The 23,137-nt window shown below is 42.1% G+C and overlaps 1 protein-coding gene across 2 annotated transcripts in view; it reads right to left on the bottom strand.

The window, feature by feature from the left end:
* The window catches only part of atpaf1 (ATP synthase mitochondrial F1 complex assembly factor 1), a 28,496-nt gene extending 5,392 nt beyond the window's left edge, over positions 1 to 23,104 (bottom strand). The window contains exons 1-5 of one of the 2 annotated variants that reach the window (XM_043698972.2): positions 22,776 to 23,104; positions 18,141 to 18,249; positions 8,213 to 8,269; positions 7,440 to 7,502; positions 18 to 68 (exon numbers count right to left, since the gene is read on the bottom strand). In XM_043698972.2, coding sequence (XP_043554907.2) covers positions 18 to 68; positions 7,440 to 7,502; positions 8,213 to 8,269; positions 18,141 to 18,249; positions 22,776 to 23,104 — 609 coding nt within the window. The remainder of the gene's footprint in view (positions 1 to 17; positions 69 to 7,439; positions 7,503 to 8,212; positions 8,270 to 18,140; positions 18,250 to 22,775) is intronic. The other variant, XM_043698971.2, reaches the window with a different exon arrangement.
* Between the last annotated feature and the right edge of the window lie 33 nt (positions 23,105 to 23,137).

The following is a 23,137-nucleotide window of genomic DNA, read 5'->3' as shown; positions in this document are numbered from 1 at the left end:
ATCTAAGCCATACTCACAGGAATTACAGCAGAGATGGTATTCTTCAGGGCAAAATACTGATTCCAAATCTGGAAAAAAAAGAAATTAATGTGATTGGAACATATTAAGGATATCTCCAAGGTTAAAACAGATTTTTGAACAAAGCAAATGCTCTTCCTCAAAACATACAACATTCTCTCCCAACAAAATCTATACCAGGAAACTGACACAATGGCACATCTGCACTAATCAGCTACATAGTCCAAACAAAAAATAAGTCAACAGGATATATACATTGGAAAAAAAAAGATTTTTCTTTATCTGCACAAGATGTAGGCAGGATAAAAATGTTTTCCCATGTAAAGGCAATGTTCCACATTTTGCAGTTATAATGATGGCAAAACTGTTAAATTTCACCATCATTACAAAACTGAAACTGACAGCAGCTGTGGCCTCTATACACGCAGTTACACGTGAAAATCTAGGAACTGCTGTCAGTGATGTCATGCTCCTTCACAAATATGCTATTGAATTCTCTACAGATTGAAATATTAGAAATCACTGCATCTGAAGTGAACTTCCAGATGTTAATTATTTATGTTGTAAATCGCTGAATGTGATTACATCTTGCCATTTGCCCTCGTGAGCCTGATCCACCATCTGACGAGAACCTGGCTGATATGACTGTGGCCTCAACTTCACCTCAAGTGTAGCACAGTGGCTCAGTGGTTAGTATTGCTGCCTCACAGCACTAGGGACCTAAGTTAAATTCCAGCCTTGGGTGACTGTGTGGAGTTTACTCCCACCATCCACAGATGTGTTTAGGTGGATTGGCCAAGCTAAATTGCCCAGGAGCATCCAGAGTGGTGCAGACTAGGTGGTTTTGCCTTGGTAAAAACCCATGCAGAGTTATGGAGTGTCTCTGGGTGGGATGCTCTTCAGAGGATCGCTGCAGACTTGATGGGCTGAATGGTCTCTTTCTGCACTGTAGGAATTCCGTGATTCTACTTCCACCCCCCCCCCCCCCCCCTCCATATCTTATGAGTCTCTTATTAATCCAGAATAAAACTAATTCACCTTAAAATTACTCATGACACTACCTCCATTAGCTCAGGGGAAGAGAATTCTGAAGACCAATGTCCCCATTGATTTAAAAAAAAGCCTGTCTTAAATTACATTTTATTTATTTTTCAATAGATTTTTAAACTGTACCTAGCATCTCTAACGGGGGAGACATCCTCTCAGTATCCAGCCTGCCAATTCCCTTCAGGATCTCTCATGTTTCAATGCAGTGTAACAAGGTTTTTAATATTATACTAAGCCATAATTATTGAACAACCTTTTTACTCCTGAAAGACTAGTTTTATATTTGTTGAATGTGAAATTATCAACTATGAGAAAAACAGATTACAAAGACTTAGTTTTATTTAAAAATTTCATCTTCCATCTTAATCTCATGTGTACGTCTCATTGTCTCATTCTCTGTCAAGTGATTGCCAAGTGAAGGAAGTGACTTTGCTTGCTTTCTGAGAAACTTTGACATGACTAGCTGCTTAGCTACTTGATGACATTACCATTACTGAAGGCTAATGATCCCCTATAGTGGATTTCAGAATTGAATTATAACGGCGAATGGTTAAAAACCACCCCACAAAGATAGCCAAATTTTTATGGGCAGCTTTCTTAGAGCTCAGTCCTAAATGGCGCCATTTTGTCACAATGTTATACCTGAGCTATACAATCTGAAAAGATTTGGATCCAGTCTGTGATGGATTAAAATTATCTCTGTTCAGGAGAAAGTAAGAACATTACACTTCTCTTGTAATCCTGAGCTACTTGCAGCTGCAATTCACTTAAGATTTTAGATTGCCTTCATTTAGATCATTAGAAAGAATGAATATTTGTTTTGTTTGTAAGTAGCAGCAGTTCCAGCTGTCACAAAATACGGCCTTGGAAATTTTAATTAACTCAGCAGTCAGAGTCTTTGGGTAGAGTTCCAAATTTCCACAGGCCTCTTATTTCACATCACACAAGGTTCAGATCAATATTTACAGTGCAACTTTACTGCTTCAATGTGAAACTGCTTCACAACATTACTAGAGTTGTAGTGAAAATGCACAAACACTTTCAATTTTTGTTGTAAGCTTGAAATCTTTTTTAAAGCTGCTGTTGTAAACATGTCAATACCTGTCTTTTAACTAAAACAAATCCAAACTTGGTACTTCCCACCTACTTGCCACTGCAGTTATGCTCACCTTGGTGCAAGCTGACAGCATCAAACAGATGAGGAAACTGGTGAAGGGCTTATTGCCCATCCATTCTCCTGCTCCTCAGATGCTACCTGACCTGCGGTGATTTTCTAACACCACATTTTTCGACTCTTATCTCCAGCATGTGCAGTCCTCACTTTCTCCCAGCATCAAATTGCATACCATTGAAGGCAGCTCACGTCACTGTACATCAGTACATGATGTCAAGCTACCACCTAACTGGTGTATAATGCAGTCCTGCAAATCCCACCCTCTAATATGGCAATATGGTATCAAGAAAAAAAACAGTAGAAACACAGCCCAAACTTAAATTCTCTTAGATTGTAGATCAGACAAATAATTATACAGCAACGAAAGAATTCAAGATATCGGACACCATAAGAGATGGAGGAAGCTTAGGCAGACGCCCAAGAATAAATGCACACACAGAAGAAAGCTTAGCACGTCGCTACAGTTGGAAGATACTCAAGTGAAGTATCTCAGTTTCTCAACGATCAATATAAATCCTTTCCCTGAAACAAGCAAAAAAGTTAGGGATTGCAGGTTTCAAAAACAAACCTGGATGACGTACCAAGTGTATGAAGAGATACAATTTTGTAATGCTTCAGACAGCAAAGATTTCTAGCAACTTCCTGCAGAAACTAATGACAGGTGTGACGATCAAGTTTCAGCAGCTGTATATACAAACACTGACAACAGAATGGATACAGATTAGCCTGTATTCAGAACATGAACAAAATTCCTGTGAATTTTGAGATGTTATCAAGTGAAATGGTGAGCAAAATTGGAGAGAAAACAGTGTTAGGATAACTATCCATGAAAGGAGTGGATTCGCAGTTGTACAGTTGAGCCAATGGCAATATTCAAAAGAAGAATTGAGCAAGACATCAATTCCCCAAAGGGGTATTCAAAATAAAAGGATGGCCAGTTGAAGGCAACTTGAAAGTATTTCTGAGCAAAGTTTGTAGTTTTTGATCAGAAGGATTAATAAAAAAAATGTCTTCCCATCTGGATAAAACCAAAGTACTGGAGAAACTCAGCAAATGGTGCATCTATGGAGAGTTAACATTTCAAGTTCAGAACACCTCTTCTTTAGAGCTGAAAACGGCTGAAAAATAACTATTATGTTGTTGACAAAGGGGAAAGAAGATGGAATGTAAAACTGGTGAGGATGCCTCAACCAAAAGACAAAGAAATGCTGATGATAATAAAGGGATAATCTTGATAGAACATAGAACATTACAGTGCAGTACAGGCCCTTCAGCCCTTGATGTTGCGCCGACCTGTGAAACCAATCTGAAGCCCATCTAACCTACACTATTCCATTCTCGTCCATATGCTTATCCAATGACCATTTAAATTCCGGTAAAGTTGGCGAGTCTGTAGCTGTTGCAGGCAGTGCGTTTCACTCCCCTACTACTCTCCGAGTAAAGAAACTACCTCTGACATCTGTCCTATATTTATCACCTCTCAATTTGAAGCTATGCCCCCTTGTGTTAGCTATCACTGTCCACCCTATCTCACCCCCTGATTAACTTATATATCTCAATTAAGTCACCTCTCAACCTTCTCTCTAACGAAAACAGCCTCAAGTCCCTCAACCTTTCTTCGTAAGACCTTCTCTCTACACCAGGCAACATCCTAGTAAATCTCCTCTGAACCCCTTCCAAAGCTTCCACATCCTTCTGTTATGGACGAGGCCAGATCACTCAAAACATTCTTAAGCAGGCAGCCCAGTCCATAACTTTGCAATTTGTTTTGGTAAGTGTACAGTGGGAATTATCTGGGTTAAGCTAGCTAGGTTGACTACCAGGTTTTAAAACAGACAAAAATTTATTCACAAAATTACACAATGAAACACAAAGAACAGAATAAAGAATGCCTACAGAACTCAGTCTATCCAAACTTAACTGTGCTGTTCCGAATATACACAATAGTCCAAATATGCAAACGCCCTTAAAAACCAGTAAACAAATGGAACAAGAGAGAGAGGAAGAAGAGAGGAGAGAGAAAGAAGAGAGGAGAGAGAAAGAAGAGAGGAGAGAGAGAAGAGAGAGTCCACATAGCTCATGGAACTGCTCAGCTAGAGAGCTGACCACTCCCCTTTCATTATACAGGTCACTTCTAAAACATGATCAATTTGGCCTGAAGTCTCATCTGTTTACATATGACCAAAAGGTCTCTCAATACCCTTTACTCGATACCAAACTAGGCTAATCAGATCTGGGAGTGGCTTACTACATTGAGAAAAATCAAGGACATAATATCCTTGAGAAAAGGAACAGTATTTAGAAAAAAGGAACCAAATTTGTGACACTTCCTATAATGCGGTGACCAGAACTGCACACAATACTCCAAGTGTGACTACACGAGAGCTTTGTACAGCTGCAGCATGACCTCATGGTTCTGAAATGCAATCCCTTTACTAATAAAAGCTAACTGTATGCCTTCTTCACAACCCGATCAACCTGGGTGGCAACTTTGAGGGATCTATGTACATGGACACTGAGATCTCTCTGTGCTCATCTACACTATGAAGAATCTTACCATTCGCTCAGTACTCTGTTACACCTTCCAAAGTGATTCACCTCACACTTTTCTGCATTAAACTCCATTTGCCACCTCTCAGCCCAGTTCTGCAGCTTATCCCTCTGTAACCTACAATACCCTTTGGCACGATCCACAACTGTACTGACCTTACTGTTATCCACAAATTTACTAACCCATCCTTCTAAGCCCTCATCCAGGTAGTTTATAAAAACAACCAACAGCAGTGACCCCAAAACAGATCCTTGTGGTACTCTAGTAACTGAACTCCAGGATGAACATTTTCCATCAACCACCATCCTCTAACACCTCTTTTGCATCTCTTTAATGATTTCTGTGGATAGTCAAAAATAGGTTTACTTCACTGGGAGGGGAGATGTGGGGAAGGGGTGTAACCAAAATCGAGGGCAGTGTTCACTTAGTGGTTGAACTCAATATTGAGACCGGAAGTCGTAAAATACCAAGGTGGAAACTCAGTGTTGTCCCTCCAGCTTACGTTTGGGCCTCGCTGAAACACTGCAGCAGGCCTTGGATGGAAATGTTGACATAAGAGCAAGAGGGTGGATGAAAATGACAAGCAACTGGAAAAAAAACTTTCCTACAGACAGAGCAGAGGTTTTCCACAAATTGGTCACTCAGTCTGTGTTTGGACATGCCAATACAGTAAAAATTGCACTGGGAGCAGCGAATGCAGCAGACTTCATTGATGGTAGTAACAGTAAATCACGCTTCACTGTGAGGAGGGGAGCAGCAAAAGAACAAGTGTTACATCTTCTATGATTAAATGCAAAGTGCCATGGTGGAGAGACTATCAGGGTAGAAAATAAGGAGGAGGGAAATCCTATTGCTGATCTGGGAGAGAGCAGACGAGGTGAGGGCAGAAAAGCAAGTGAGTCAGACATGGCTGAAGGACCTCTGAACTATGGTGAGGATGGGGGAATCCTCAGTTAAGGAAAGAGGACTTGTCTTAAAAATATTTCTGTGGAAGGTGACATTTTGGAACAGAAATGACACAGATGGAAAATCTCTGAGAATGGAATAGAGCCTTTACAGAAAGCAGGGTATGAGGAAGTGCAGTAAAGGAAACTGGGAATTGATGGGTTTGTATTAGTGGCATCTTCAGAAATTGAAACAATGTAGTCAAGGAAGGGAAGAGTCAGAGATGGGGCAGCTGAAGATATCCATCCCTGATATGTTTAGATTACACATTAGTGATGCTGAAATCAGATCACAAAGTGATATTGCAATGATTCATTCTGGTCTAACCAGCCTTGTTCAAACACTGGATTGCTCTCTAAACAAGCCCTCAAGGAGAGCATGAATGAAAAAACAGAATAATGTGTGGATGATTGGTGGATACCAGATATTCAGCAAGGGGTTACAGCATCCAAACATTCAAGTTCCTTTAAGCTTAAACCAGAACCAGAAGGACAGCTCGTTATTTTTTATTTGTTTAATTAGTTAATTGGCGGATTTTGTGATGGATCTTTTAAAAAAAGAATAAAAAACAAGTTCTTCACAGTGAGGTGTTGGCTTAGGAAAAGGAAAGAATTCCAGAATAAATGTGCAAACTGGAGTTTGTGTTACACTACAGATTCACAATCGCACCTATATCTCAGTCTTTTGCTGCCTAATTCAACACAGAGATAGTCAGTCTGTGAAACAAAGGGCTACAGTAACAGAAATCCTGTGTCAATTGTTTTGTAAAGTCTAGGAGGAAATGGGAACAGAGATGAGAGTCAAATCATTTTTAAAAAAAGAGTAATGTGCCCAGTGCACCTGATGGCACAGATAATGATTATTTGTGGAATGATGGTTGATGGCTACAGGAAAATGATGATATCATTCAAGATGCAGATTGAGACTCAGTAGTCTATTCTAAAGTCGAAAAATGTGTTTTTTGCTTTTGCACTTCTGCTAAGTATTATTCTACTCTCTACTGTTACTGTGAAAGAATTGAATGAAATAGTGTCTAGGCTTCTGTTTTTGATGAATCTGACAAATTTCTATAGCACAGTGAACTAAATGTCATGGAGGTCATTATTTTATATAAGTAAATATGTAATAATAAAATACCTTTGACTCCTTTAGTACTATGTTTGGCAGGAGGTTGATGGGAATAACCTTCAATGTGATAACACTGATAGCAGAACAATGGGAGGGGAGGGGATTTGAACATTTCAAAATGTTACTCAAGTATAAGTCGACTGTACACTTTGACTAAAAAAATTAAGTCTTAGAAACACTCCTTTTACATTAGTACATATTGTATTTGTTAATGGCAGAGCAATGTTTTCTTCTATCAAACAGACAAAATAAAACATACACAATCTTGGTCCAATGAGCCTGCTTTAACTTTCAAAAGCTGAACATTTTGTTGATCCTTTAAAACTCTATTTCCTTCCATAATGGGGTTGAATTGATAACAGTCAGGTGCCAGATTTCAGATTGCTTAGAAACTCTAGCTTTTATCGATTGAATATTGAATTTTGTTCTCTTGTGTATTTTCACAAAAATGTTAAAAGTTGTATTTTATTATAAGAAGTACAAAGCTTCTTTGTTAATGGCAAAGCAAGTAAGATGCTTTCATTAAGTAATTGGTATTTAGTTTTCTTAAGAAAATCTAAATTCTTAAATACTTACCTGTCTGATTTCATCTGCAGTCTTTTCTTTCATCATATCCAAATTTAGGATGGACTGAAGGGTCTGAATGAAAAACAAAAACAAACAAACTTCTGACAAATCAACTCAAAATGAAAGTAATTAAGGCAACTGAAGATAGAAAGCTAATTTATATTAGTTTGAAGAAGTAATTGCTACCAATTATTTTTTTTAAGAAGTAGTGAAAGCTATATTTCTCACGAAACCATCTTTATCTTTCCTCCCTGAAATGTATACTAGTTCCATGGTTTGTGGCACAGAGTGATCCATCTAAAAATAATTGCTGGTTTATAAACAAATTCCACTAAGTTTCTTTTTTAATTCTTTCATGGATGTAGGCTACTGGTACACTAGAGTTGAGAGAATGTTTGAACCTTCTTTTGGATAGCAATTCACTTCTATTTACTGTGGAGGGAGGAAAATTCCAACATCTACATTATTTGCATATTTATGAGGTGTTCAATATACTGAGATAAATAACTATAGAATTAGCATTGATTCAACTTAATCCAATTTAAGTTTACAATTGCAAAATCATTTTAATCTAATTTGCACAAGATTCTTTTGCATTATTCTGTAAGGACAAGTGGTAATCTGTCAATTTCACTAAACAGAGCTAAAATATTACAAAGCAGAACTGTGAAACATTCAATAGTTAATGGTTAATCTCATGGTTCAAATATATATGACAGCAATAAGTATATTTCTCTGTCAAACTGAATACTTTTAATGTTCAATAAAATAGACACCCTTACCTTGTCCTTACTGAAACCAATTTTCTTTCCAGTGGCTCTTTCACCCAGTCTTTTTGACTATGAAAGAAAAATCAACAATAAATCTCAAATACAACCAGGATCTGGATCTCCCAGGATCCAGCACTTTTTAAATACGTATATTTGACAAAGATACCAGTGGACGGGGGCAGCACAGTGGCTCAGTGGTTAGCACTGCTGCCTCACAGCACGAGGGTACCAGGTTTGATTCCAGCCTCGGGTGACTGTCTGTGTGAAGTTTGCACATTCTCCGTGTCTGCGTGGGTTTTCTCCGGGTGCTCCGATTTCCTCCCACAGTCCAAAGATGTGTAGATCAGGTGAATTGGCCACGCAAAATTGCCCCATAGTGTTAGGTCAATTAGTCAGAGGGAAATGGGTCTGGGTGAGTTACTCTTCAGAGAGTCGGTGTGGACTGGTTGGGCCGAAGGGCCTTTTTCCACACTGTAGGGAAGTTAATCTAATCTACTCTGCTGCTCAAATCTAGACATCTAGCCCTTTAATTAAAAGACACTTGCAAATAATTCCTTGAGAATAAACAGTGGTTTAATTTCACACTTACAAATAATTCCTTGAGAATAAACAGTGGTTTAATTTCACACTTGCAAATGATTCCTTGAGAATAAACAGTGGTTTAATTTCACACTTGCAAATGATTCCTTGAGAATAAACAGTGGTTTAATTTCACACTTTCGAATTACTGACACATTCCACTGAAAAATAATTTAAACTCAAAGAGCATGTAACAAAGCATTGCAAAGTAATTTGCACATAAAGTATTCTTGTATTCAAAAACAAGTCATTCTAAAAGGTAATTTTCATGCATGAAGTCTGTCTTGTATTGAAGAACTCTGGTGCAGATGAGACTGTGTATGGGGTATAAGCAGGTAGGGAAAGAGTTAAGTTCTGAGTTTTAAGGAACAAGAGGTTCAGCTGAGCATGACTCAGACCTGATAAGAACGTGCTGTTAACAATGGGGTGCTGGAGGCAAGGGTAATGGGTTAACAAGGTGGAAAAGCATTCATTATGTAGAACCATTTAACAATATTGGAAACATTCAGTATGTACGGTCAGTTTAACAAGGTGAAAGGCATTCATTATGTGAAGGTTAAGAACACTCATTGTGTAACAGCAGGTGGCTTAATCTTTGCTATTGACACTTGCTAATTGTAACGGTCACCCAATCAATATTTGTGTTGCCTTATTGGATGCTCCTCCCTGAAAAATGACTATATAATTCATTAAGAAACTGCTGTTTGAGAGAGAAGACCGGGAACCCATGTCCCTGTGCACATGGATGATCGCTCGATTTCCCTCCAGGGCTCAGAATAAATGTGAAGGAGGTAAAACTGTGCCTCCGAGCGTTTTGCTTTGACTGCGGGGGGAACGGGATGACACAGGTCCAGAATTGGTACATTAGATTAGATTACTTACAGTGTGGAAACAGGCCCTTTGGCCCAACAAGTCCACACCGACCCGCCGAAGCGCAACTCACCCATTCCCCTACATGTACCCCTTTATCGAACACTACGGGCAATTTAGCATGGCCAATTCACCTGACCTACACATCTTTGGACTGTGGGAGGAAACCGGAGCACCCGGAGGAAACCCACGCAGACACGGGGAGAATGTACAAACTCCACACAGTCAGTCGCCTGAGTTGGGAATTGAACCCGGGTCTCTGGCGCTGTGAGGCAGCAGTGCTAACCACTGTGCCTATAATGCAAAGTGACTAATGGACGAAACTGTTTTGTCTTTCTCTGTCCTGATGTAACAACTAAACTGTGCCTGCTAGTTGGTCTATGAAAGCCTGTGAACCATCCAAATAGTTATTTATGAAAAACATTTAAATTTAACCTCAACAAAAGTAATTGTATTACAATATAGTTTAAGCTGCATTGATTTCCATTAGAGGACCTAATTTGGAAGATTTTCTCCGAAATCAATAATAATAGACCTACATTTTACGTTGACAATAATGTCTAATTGCTCAACATTATCATGAAGTAAAACACATAACAACTTCCGATCCAAACACATACAATTGAATGCAGAAATCCTGAAGTCGAAGTGACTCTGCTCCTTTATAGGCTGTATCCATGTAAGGATGTGAAGTTACAGTCACTACCCATCAGGTAGACGTGAAACACATAATAAAGTTAGGACCACTGCATTCCGATACAAATAATTTTCTAAAAAGGTGTTAAATCATAACTTTGTCCAACAATCTCTACAGCATTGAAAATTTTATTTTACAAGTCTTGAGAACTGAACTAGATTTAGGTGCTGGAGGTGATTTCCTCAAATTCCAGGGGCAGCAATTACTGTTTCATTTGCTGTTGCATTGATTTGGAACTTTGGGAAAAAAAAAGTCAAAACAACAGCAGTTTTAAAAGGGAGAAGAACAGACAAAGGAAGCACATGGTGAGGACAGTGCAGGAGAGAGAGAGAGAGAGAGAGAGAGAGAACCTGCATAGTTACTGCCTTTCCTGTTTTTGAATTCATGGGCCGCTGGACATCGGAGTGCATTTGGGAAAATTAACAAACTGTGAATTTCACAACTAATCTTGGAGGAACCTGTTTGGCCAAAGTTCACAACACAGAACAAGATAAATTAATTGTTGTTTTAAGTCTGTCCAAGAGAAAGGCTGCATTAGTGAGTACAGTGGGTTCTTTCTTGATTATGTGTTTTTGGAGATAAGTCACTTGATTAAACTCAAAATATAAGCCACAGCTATTATGGTGCAGTGTTTTGTAGAGGAATAAGATGGTGTTATTTTCTGGGTCTGTAGATTGTGAAGGAGCAAAAATGGCCTTTGAAATGATATGTACTTCTTGTCAGATGTGGGAGTTTAAAGGGAGTTTAAGGGTTACTGTGGATTATATCTGCCAAAAATGCTGTTGGATGCGAATCTTATCATATAGAGTGGATCGGTTGGAAAGACAGATAGAAGCGATGAGGAATTTGCAACAGCAACAGGATATGATGGATGGCAGTTATGGGGGGGGGATGTCTCAGACACAGTCATATAGATGGGTTAACTCCCTGAAGGGTAAGAGAGGTAGCCACCTAGGGCAGGAGTTTTTTGTGGGTATACCCATTTCAAACAGGTATGCTGTTTTGGAAAATGTAGGGGGTGATGGATTCTCTGGGGAAATAGCATGAACAGCCAAGTTTCTGGTATTGAGACTGGCTCTAATGCAACGAGGGGTACGTCGGCTTCCAAGAGATCAATTGTGTTAGGGGATTCTGTAGTCCGAGGTACAGACGTTTCTGTGGCCAGCAGAGAAATAGCAGAATGGTGTGTTGTTTCCCTGGTGCCAGGATCAAGGATGTCTCACAAAGGGTACAGAATGTTCTCACGGGGGAGAGGGGCCAGCAAGAGGTCATTGTCCACATTAGAAACAATGATACAGGAAGGGAAAAGGTTGAGATTCTGAAAGGAGATTACAGAGAGTCAGGCAGTAATTTAAAAAGGAGATCCTCAAGTAATATCTGGATTACTCCCAGTGCTACGAGCTAGTGAGGGCAGGAATAGGAGGACAGAGCAGATGAATGCATGGATGAGGAGCTGGTGTAAGGGAGAAGGATTCACATTTTTGGATCATTGGAATCTCTTTTAGGATAGAAGTGACCTGTACAAGAAGGACGGATTGCACCTAAATTGGAAGGGGACTAATATACTGGCAGGGAATTTGCTAGAACTGCTTGGGAGGATTGGGCGGGGAGGGGGGGGGCGGTGTCCCAGGAGATAGTGAGGAAAGAGATCAATCTGAGACTGGTACAGTTGAGAACAAAAGTGAGTCAAACAGTCAGGGCAGGCAGAGACAAGGTAGGACTTATAAATTAACCTGCATTTATTTCAATGCAAGGGGCCTACCAGGGAAGGCAGATGAACTCAGGACATGGTTAGGAACATGGGACTGAGATATCATAGCAATTACGGAGACATGGCTGCTTAATGTTCCAGAATATAAATGCTACAGGAAGGATAGAAAGGGAGGCAAGAGAGGAGGGAGAGTGGCATTTTTGATAAAGGATAGCATTACAGCTGTGCTGAGGGAGGATATTCCTGAAGTTATTTGGGTGGAACTGAGAAATAAGAAAGGGATGATCCCCTTATTGGGATTGTATTAAATACCCCCTAATAGTCAGAGGGAAATTGAGAAACAAACTTGTAAGGAGATCTCAGCTATCTGTAAGAATAATAGGGTAGTTATGGTCAGGGATTTTAACTTTCCAAACATTGACTGGGACTGCCATAGTGTTAAAGGTTTAGATGGAGGGGAATTTCTTAAGTGTGTACAAGACAATTTTCCAATTCAGTATGTGGATGCACCGGCCAGAGAAGGTGCAAATCTTGACCTACTCTTGGGAAATAAGGCAGGGCAGGTGACTGAGGTGTCAGTGGGGGAGCACTTTGGGGCCAGCGACCATAATTTTATTCGTTTTAAAATAGTGATGGAAAAGGATAGACCAGATCAAAAGTTGAAGTTCTAAATTGGAGAAAGGCCAATTTTGACGGTATTAGGCAAGAACTTTCGAAAGCTGATTGGAAGCAGATGTTCGCAGGTAAAGGGACGGCTGGAAAATGGGAAGCCTTCAGAAATGAGATAATGAGAATCCAGAGAAAGTATATTCCTGTCAGGGTGAAAGGGAAGGCTGGTAGGTATAGGGGATGACTAAAGAAATTGAGGTTTTGGTTAAGAAAAAGAAGGAATCATATGTCTGGTATAGACAGGATAGATCGAATGAATCCTTAGAAGAGTATAAAGGAAGTAGGAGTATACTTAAGAGGGAAATCAAGAGTGCAAAAAGGGGAAATGAGATAGCTTTGGCAAATAGAATTAAGGAGAATCCAAAGGGTTTTTACAAATATATTAAGGACAAAAGGGTAACTAGGGAGAGAATAGGGCCCCTCAAAGATCAGCAAGGTGGCCGTTATGTGGAGCCACAGAAAATGGGGGAGATACTAAATGAATATTTTGCATCAGTATTTACTGTGGAAAAGGATATGGAAGATACAGACTGCAGGGAAATAGATGGTGACATCTTGCAAAATGCCCAGATTACAGAGGAGTAAGTGCTGGAGTCTTGAAACGGTTAAGGTGGATAAATCCCCAGGACCTGATCAGGTGTACCCGAGAACTCTGTGGGAAGCTAGAGAAGTGATTGCTGGGCCTCTTGCTGAAATATTTGTATCATCGATAGTCACAGGTGAGGTGCCGGAAGACTGGAGGTTGGCAAACGTGGTGCCACTGTTTAAGAAGGGCGGTAAAGACAAGCCAGGGAACTATAGACCGGTGAGCTTGACCTCGGTGGTGGGCAAGTGGTTGGAGGGAATCCTGAGGGACAGGATGTACATGTATTTGGAAAGGCAAGGACTGATTAGGGATAGTCAACATGGCTTTGTGCATGGGAAATCATGTCTCACAAAGATTGAGTTTTTTGAAGAAGTAACAAAGGAATTGATGAGGGCAGAGCAGTAGATGTGATCTATATGGACTTCAGTAAGGCATTCGACAAGGTTCCCCATGGGAGACTGATTAGCAAGGTTAGATCTCAAGGAATACAGGGAAAACTTGCCATTTGGATACAGAACTGGCTCAAAGGTAGAAGACAGAGGGTGGTGGTGGAGGGTTGTTTTTCAGACTGGAGGCCAATAGAGTGCCACAAGGATTGGTGCTGGGTCCTCTACCTTTTGTCATTTACATAAATGATTTGGATGCGAGCATAAGAGGTACAGTTAGTAAGTTTGCCGATGACACCAAAATTGGAGGTGTCATGGTCAGCAAAGAGGGTTACCTCAGATTACAACAGGATCTGGACCAGATGGGCCAATGGGCTGAGAAGTGGCAGATGGAGTTTAATTCAGATAAATGAGAGGTGCTGCATTTTGGGAAAGCAAATCTTAGCAGGATTTATACACTTAATGGTAAGTCCTAGGGAGTGTTGCTGAACAAAGAGAATTTGGAGTGCAGGTTCATAGCTCCTTGAAAGTGGAGTCGCAGGTAGATAGGATAGTGAAGAAGGCATTTGGTATGCTTTCCTTTATTGGTCAGAATATTGAGTTCAGGAGTTGGGAGGACATGTTGCGGCTGTACAGGACATTGGTTAGGCCACTGTTGGAATGTTGCGTGCAATTCTGGTCTCCTTCCTATCGGAAAGATGTTATGAAACTGGAAAGAGTTCAGAAAAGATTTACAAGGATGTTGCCAGGGTTGGAGGATTTGAGCTACAGGGAGAGGCTGAATAGGCTGGGGCTGTTTTCCCTGGAGCGTCGGAGGCTGAGGGCTGACCTTATAGAGGTTTACAAAATTATGAGGGGCATGGATAGGATAAATAGGCAAAGTCTCTTCCCTGGGGTCGGGGAGTCCAGAACTAGACAGCATAGGTTTAGGGTGAAAGGGGAAAGATATAAAAGGGACCTCAGGGGCAACCTTTTCACGCAGAGGGTGGTACATGTATGGAATGAGCTGCCAGAGGAAGTGGTGTAGGCTGGTACAATTGCAACATTTAAGAGTCATTTGGAAGGGTATATGAATAGGAAGGGTTTGGAGGGATATGGGCCAGGTGCTGGCAGGTGCAACTAGATTGGGATGTCTGGGATGTCTGGTCAGCATGGACAGGTTGGACCGAAGAGTCTGTTTCCATGCTGTACATCTCTATGACTCTAAAACAAGCTCTTTCACTAATCCATTCTTCCTGTCTTAATTTTCTGTATAAAATTGAATTTAATTTCTGCTTTAAATTCTGCAACTCAATTCTTCAATCTATTGAAAAATCATAAAGTAGCTTGACCTAAAATATATAAGGTGCTACAATGGATCAGGCAGCCAATGACAACTTGCCACTCAAACATCTACAAACTCTCTGGACTGCCTTCAACAAGTGCTGTTCTTTAATTGATGTCAACAAGCTCTGGATTATATAAAAATGGAGCAGAGCCCATATTTCCAATTATTTATCTACAAGATAACTCAATTACTCTTGACACAACACTAGCAGTTTTCAGGCACTGCACAGGAGCAATTTTCATTCTTTTGTTAAGTGATATCTGTAATATGCAAAGAGATGTTCAAAGTCTACAACAGGAATTACAAATTAAATTTAAATAAAGCACAATAGTAGTTTAGCAATATGGTGAAAACTGCTATTAAAAATGTCACAGATTTAACTGAAGTTACAGAAGTTACAATATTTGAAATATCCATATGTTAAATATTTATCAAATCTTAAACAGAAAACAAAGTATAGAAAACTAAGTGGTACTTACTAAGTTAATAACTTTATGTTCTAAAATGTTGTTCTACATTCAGAACATAAGAGGCATTTTCAGCTCTACCACTGTATTCACAGGTACAAATAGCATTGAAGTTTTGGCACTGAAATTAAATAAAATCTTAAGAAAATTTCAATCACGTGTCAGCACCACCACCACAACTCCCAGTTTCATACGGTCCTTAAAACAAGAGCTTGAACAATTTGATTCAAAAAGCGTGGCACTGGAAAAGCACAGCAAGTTAGGCAGCATCCTAGGAGCAGGAGAGTCAATGTTTCGGGCAAAAGCCCTTCGTCAGGAATGTGGAGGGGGGCTTTGGAAAAGGAGACAGAGAGAAATAGGAGGGTACTGATGGGGTAAGGTAGCTGGGAAAGCGATAGGTAGATGCAAATGGTGATAGTGATAGGTCGGAGGGGAGGTGGAGCAGATAGGTGGGAAGGAAGATGGACAGGTAGGACAGTTCAAGAGAGTGGTGCCAAGTTGGAGGGTTGGATCTGGGATGAGGTAGAGGGAGGGGAGATAAGGAAACTGGTGAAGTTGACGGTGATGCCATGTAGTTGGAGAGTCCCAAGACGGAAGATGAAGCATTCTGCCTCCAGTCGTCAGGTAGCTTGGATATGGCAGTGGAAGGCCCAGGATTTGCATGTCCTTGATGGAGTGGGATGGGGAAGTTCAAGTTGTTGGCCACAGGGTGGTGGTGTGGTTTGGTGTGTGTATCCCAGATATGTTCCCTGAAATGTTCTGCGAGTTGGCACCCTGTCTCCCCAACGTAGAGGAGACCACATTGAGAGCAATGGACAGGGTAGATCAGATGTTTCGATATGCAGGAAAATCTCTGTCAGATGTTAAAGGATCCTTTCGGGCCTTGGACAGAGGTGAGGGGTTGCTGTGGGCAGAGGTTTCACACCTCATGCAGCGTCAACGGAAGGTGCCAGGAGTGAAGGGTGGGTTGGTCGAGTCATGGATCTAATGAGGGAGTTGCAGAGGGAATGGTCTCTCTTGGAATGCTGAAAGGGGTGGGAAGGGAACTATATCTCTAGTATTGGGGTCTGATTGTAGGTGGTGGAAATGGTGGAGGATAATGCACTGTATCTGGTGATTAGTGCGGTGGACCTCTCAGTCTCCAGTGACCGACTCACATGGACATCTACTTCAAACCCACTGATTCCCACAGCTACCTTAACCAAACCTCCTTCCACCCCCATTCCTGTAAGAATGTTATCCCTTACTCCCAATTCCTCCACTTCTGCCGCATCTGCTCTCAGGAGGACCAATTCCACTCCAGAATATCACAGATGGTCTCCTTCCTCAAGGACCGCAATTTCCCTTCCCACGTGGTCAACGACACCTCCAGCGCATCTCCTCCACTTCCCACACCTCCGTCTTTGAATCCCACCCCTTCAACCACAACAAGGATGGATCCCCCCACTAATCCTCAGCTTCCACCCCACTAATCTCTGGATACAATACATTATCCTCCGCCATTTCTGCCACCTACAGTCAAAACTCGCTTACTCCATCACCAGAGATATAATTTCCTCCCCACCCATATCTATGTTCCGCAGAGACCATTCTCTCTGCGACTGCCTCATTAGGTCCACGGCCCCCACCAAACCACCGCTCCTGGCACTTTCCCTTGCCACTGCAAGGAGTGTAAAATCTGCGCCCACACCTTCCCCCTCACCTCCATCCAAGGCCCCAAAGGATCCTTTCACATCGGCAGAGATTTCCTGCACATTGAAACACCTCATCTACCATGTCCGTTGCTCTCAATGGGGTCTCCTCTACATTGGGGAGACAAAATGTCAAATCGCAGAATGTTTCAGGGAACACATGCACCAACCAACATCACTGCTCTGTGGCCGACCACTTCGACTCCCCCTCCCACTCCACTGAGGACATGCAAGTCCTGGGCCGTCTCCACTGCCAAATCCAAGCTACCCGACTGGAGGAAGAACTCATGATCCGCTTGGGACCCTCCAACCACATGACATCAACGTCAACTTCACCAGTTTCGTCAATTCCCCTCCCCCACCTTCTCCCAGATCCAACCCTCCAACTTGGCACTATCCTATCTGTCCATCTTTCTTCCTACCGTTCTGCTCCACCTTCCCCTCTGACCTATCAGTCCCATGTCCCATCTGCACCTACCTATCACATTCCCAGTTACCTTCCCCCCATTCCCACCCTCCTATTTATCTCACAGCCTCCTTTCCCCTCAACCTCACATTCCTGATGGAGGGCTTATTCCTGAAATGTCGACTCTCCTGCTCCTCAGCTACTGCCTGACTTGCTATGATTTTCCAGCACCACACCTTTTGACTCTGATTTCCCCAGCATCTGCAGTCCTCACTTTTTCTCTTGTATAGTTTGATGTCGAACACTTTTTTCTTTAACATTCAAGTGATGCACAGCAATGGATTTCCGTTGCATATTCCCATCCAAACACATCCCCAAAAAGCAACTGTACTACTACAAATGTTCAAGGGAAATAGAAACACTGAACTTGTGAAAAACAATTTCAGGAAATTTATAATTAATGACCTAATTGATTAGGTTCATAACCAACTTACCTTTTAACACAATTCGGTTAAACATATTTTAATAAAGAAAATCTTATAGAATCTTGCCTTTTCTTCCATGAGTCTGATAAATTCACCCTGCTTTGAATGTCCCAATGGCTGTTTCTTCACCTCTTCTATCTTTGCCACACAAGCCTCATATTCATCTGGTTTCATCCTAAGATCCAAAAATACTCACATGTAAAGAGGTGCCTTATTGCATAATTTAAAAAAAACATTTATGGGATAGGAGCCAACACAGATTCCTAACTGGCCGAGAGAAAGTGACTTCCAGGAATCTGACCCAGTAACACGGATGGAATGGGGTCAGGGTGCAGCTTGGAGTAGAACTTTTAAGTTGTGGTGTTCCCATATATCTGTTTCCTTGTCCTTCTAGCCATGGATTTGGAAGGAGTTTGGGTGAGTTACTAGATTAGAGACAAAAAAAACTGCCTATGCCAGAATCCACGGCAGACGAGCAGAAGGCTAGAAGAAAACAGCAGGCCGGGCAGCATCAGGAAATGGAGAAGTCCACCTGCGTTCACCTATTCCTACTTCACCACCCGGCCACACCTCCCCCACCCCCGATATCTGAAGTTCCCCTTACACCCACCCCCAATCCTGAAGAAGGACTACACCCGAAACGTTCACTTTTCCACCTCTTAGAGTCATAGTCATAGAGGCATAGAGATGTAAAGCATGGAAACAGACCCTTTGGTCCAACCCGTCCATGCCGACCAGATATCCCAACCCAGTCTAGTCCCACCTGCCAGCACCCGGCCCACACCACTTCAAACCCTTCCTATTCATATACCCATCCAAATGCCTTTTCAATGTTGCAATTGTACCAGCCTCCACCACATCCTCTGGCAGCTCATTCCATACACGCACCACCCTCTGCGTGAAAATGTTGCCCCTTAGGTCTCTTTTATATCTTTCCCCTCTCACCTTAAACCTATGCCCTCCGATTCTGGACTCCCCGACCCCAGGGAAAAGACTTTATCTATTTATCCTATCCATGCTCCTCATAATTTTGTAAACCTCTATAAAGTCACCCCTCAGCCTCCGACACTCCAGGGAAAACAGCCCAGCCTGTTCAGCCTCTCCCTATAGCTCAGATACTCCAACCCTGGTAACATCCTTGTAAATCTTTTCTGAACCCTTTCAAGTTTCACAACATATTTCCGATAGGAAGGGGACCGGAATTGCACGCAATATTCCAACAGTGGCCTGACCAATGTCCTGTACATGACCTCCCAACTCCTGTACTCAATCCTCTGACCAATAAAGGAAAGTATACCAAATGCCTTCTTCACTATCCTATCTACCTGCAACTCCACTTTCAAGGAGCTTTGAACCTGCACTCCAAATTCTCTCTGTTCAGCAACACTCCCTAGGACCTTACCATTAAGTGTATAAGTCCTGCTAAGATTTGCTTTCCCAAAATGCAGCACCGCGCATTTATCTGAATTAAACTCCATCTGCCACTTCTCAGCCCATTGACCCATCTGGTCCAGATCCTGTTGTAATCTGAGATAACCCTCTTCGCTGTCCATGACACCTCCAATTTTGGTGTCATCTGCAAACTTACTAAATGTACCTCTTATGCTCGCATCCAAATCATTTATGTAAATGACAAAAAGTAGAGGGCCCAGCACCGATCCTTCTAGCACTCCACAGGTCACAGCCTCCAGTCTGAAAAACAACCCTAAACCACCACCCACTGTCTTCTACCTTTGAGCCAGTTCTGCATCCAAATGGCTAGTTCTCCCTTTGTTCCATGAGATCTAACCTTGCTAATCAGTCTCCCATGGGGAACCTTGTCTAACGCCTTACTGAAGTCCATATAGATCACATCTACTGCTCTGCCCTCATCAATCTTCTTTGTTAACACTTCAAAAAACTCAATCAAGTTTGAGAGACATGATTTTCCACGCACAAAGCCATGCTGACTATCCCTAATCAGTCCTTGCCTTTCCAAATACATGTACATCCTGTCCCTCAGGATTCCCTCCAATAACTTGCCCACCACCGAGGTCAAGCTCACCGGTCTATAGTTTCCTGGCTTGTCTTTACCGCCCTTCTTAAACAGTGGCACCACGTTTGCCAACCTCCAGTCTTCCGGCACTTCACCTGTGACTATCGATGATACAAATATCTCAGTAAGAGGTCCAACAATCACTTCTCTAGCTTCCCACATAGTTCTCGGGTACACCTGATCAGGTCCTGGGGATTTATCCACCTTAACCGTTTCAAGACATCCAGCACTTACTCCTCTGTAATCTGGACATTTTGCAAGATGTCACCATCTATTTCCCTATACAGTCTACATCTTCCATACCCTTTCCCACAGTAAATACTGATGCAAAATATTCATTTAGTATCTCCCCCATTTTCTGTGGCTCCACACAAAGGCTGCCTTGCTGATCTTTGAGGGACCCTATTCTCTCCCTAGTTGCCCTTTTGTCCTTAATATATTTATAAAAATCCTTTGGATTCTCCTTAATTCTATTTGCCAAAGCTATCTCATGTCCCCGTTTTGCCCTCCTGATTTCCCTCTTAAGTATTACTCCTACTTTCTTTATACTCTTCTAAGGATTCACTCGATCTATCCTGTCTATACCTGACATATGCTTCCTTTTTTTTCTTAACCAAATCCTCAATTTCTTTAGTCATCCAGCATTCCTTACACCTACCAGCCTTCCCTTTCACCCTGACAGGAATATACTTTCTCTGGATTCTCATTATCTCATTTCTGAAGGCTTCCCATTTTCCAGCCGTCCCTTTACCTGTGATCATTTGCCTCCAATCAGCTTTCGATTAATGCTGCCTGGCTTGCTGTGTTCTTCCAGCCTCCTGCTTGTCTACCGTCAGTTGCCACAGCACATCTTGCAGATCGTTTACTGAGTTACGTGTAGAAAGGGAATAAATGTTGAAGGTGGTGACAATCAAGCGAGCTGCTTTGTTAAGGAGCTTCTTGGAGTTGCACTCACCCAAACAAGTGGACACTATTCTATCACACTCTTCATTTTACTTTTTAGATGGTGGGCAGTTTTTGGGGATTTAGGATAGAGTTCTCACCCATAAAATTTCCAGTCTCTGATCTTCTTGTATGCAGTATTTTATGGGTGGTCTAGTTACATTATTGGGGAAAACCAAGGACTGCAGATGCTGGAAACCAGAGTCTAGATTAGAGTGGTGCTGGAAAAGCACAGCAGGTCAGGCAGTTGTAGAGGGAGGAGGAAAACTTCTTCTAGTTACATTATTGGTCAATAGTATCACCCATTGTTAATACCTGAAAGATAAGCAAACACAGGATCTGGGGGAACGAAGGTTTTAGATGGGAGGTCCTTGAAAGTGGAGTCACAGGTAGATAGGATAGTGAAAAGGTGTTTGGTATGCTTTCCTTTATTGGTCAGAGTATTAAGTACAGGAGTTGGGAGGTCATGTTGTGACTGTACAGGACATTGGTTAGGCCACTGTTGGAATGTTGCGTGCAATTCTGGTCTCCTTCCTTTCGGAAAGATGTGTGAAACTTGAAAGGGTTCAGAAAAGATTTACAAGGATGTTGCCAGGGTTGGAGGATTTGAGCTACAGGGAGAGGCTGAACAGGCTGGGCTGTTTTCCCTGGATCGTTGGAGGCTGAGAGGTGACCTTATAGAGGTTTACAAAATTATGAGGAGCATGGATAGGATAAATAGATAAAGTCTTTTCCCTGGGGTCGGGGAGTCCAGAATTGGAGGACATAGGTTTAAGGTGAGAGGGGAAAGATATAAAAGAGACCTAAGGGGCAACTTTTTCACGCAGAGGGTGGTGCGTGTATGGAATGAGCTGCCAGAGGATGTGGTGGAGGCTGGTACAATTGCAACATTTAAGAGGCATTTGCATGGGTATATGAATGGGAAGGGTTTGGAGGGATATGGGCCAAGTGCTGGCAGGTGGGACTAGATTGGGTTGGGATATCTGGTTGGCATGCACGGGTTGGACCAAAGGGTCTGTTTCCATGCTGTACATCACTATGACTCAATGAGGTGTGGAATATGAACACTAGCAAAGAACAGAAATGAAAATGTGTTGCTGGAAAAGCGCAGCAGGTCAGGCAGCATCCAGGGAACAGGAGAATCGACGTTTCGGGCATAAGCCCTTGAAGGGTTTATGCCCAAAACGTCGATTCTCCTGTTCCCTGGATGCTCCCTGACCTGCTGCGCTTTTCCAGCAACACATTTTCAGCTCTGATCTCCAGCATCTGCAGACCTCACTTTCTCCACTAGCAAAGAACAGTTTGGTTAAATGACTTGGTCTGCTGTAGTTTCAGTGTAAATTTGTAAACAAAGTGATATGAGGAAAAAAGAACTTTTTCACACAGTGAGTAGCTAGGATATGGAATGCATTAACTCGAAATGTGGTGGGGGCAGGTTCAAATGAGGGATTTAAGAGGGCACTGGATGACTATTTGGATAGAAATGGCTTACAGGTTTCGGGGAAAAGGCAGGAGATTGGCACTGGGTAATTAGTGGATGCTGCCTGACCTGCTGTGCTGTTCCAGCAATAAAGTTTCAACTTTGATCTCCAGCATCTGCAGACCTCACTTTCTCCACTGGGTAATTAGTGTTAATCCAGACCAGCACAATCTGGCATTAGTTTGTAAATGCGGATGTATATCACATAGTAAACCAGAGCAGGTGAAAACAGCGTCTCCCTCACCTCCGCAGGTCCTGGATCTTGGTCTTATACTTGCAATAGAAAGGATTTTTCTGCAGTTCCTGCTCTTTTTCGGCTTGGTTTAAAACGCTGGAGATGGAGAAAGTGCGGAGATGATCGGACACTACACCAAGCCCGAGGGGGAGATGACATCGGCTCCTGACAACCAGACTCCGGTTAGTGAAAGACCAGAGCTCTCTTACCGCCGCCATCTTACCCGCCTCCCCCCGTGCTCTTCTCATGGGGCCGAGGGGAAACTGAGAACCAGCTGAAACATTCCACCTTCCAAACGTCGAACATGAAGGGCAAATAAATGCTTCTGTGGTTACCATTTATCAGTTATGACTAAACACAGCACTGGAATG

The sequence above is a fragment of the Chiloscyllium plagiosum genome, unplaced genomic scaffold (assembly GCF_037043375.1).
Source record: "Chiloscyllium plagiosum isolate Xiang-an unplaced genomic scaffold, Cpla_swu_hap1 HiC_scaffold_9, whole genome shotgun sequence".
Lineage (NCBI taxonomy): Eukaryota > Metazoa > Chordata > Chondrichthyes > Orectolobiformes > Hemiscylliidae > Chiloscyllium > Chiloscyllium plagiosum.
The sequence above is the reverse complement of the archived record's forward strand: the minus strand, read 5'-3'. Positions and strand labels throughout refer to the sequence as shown.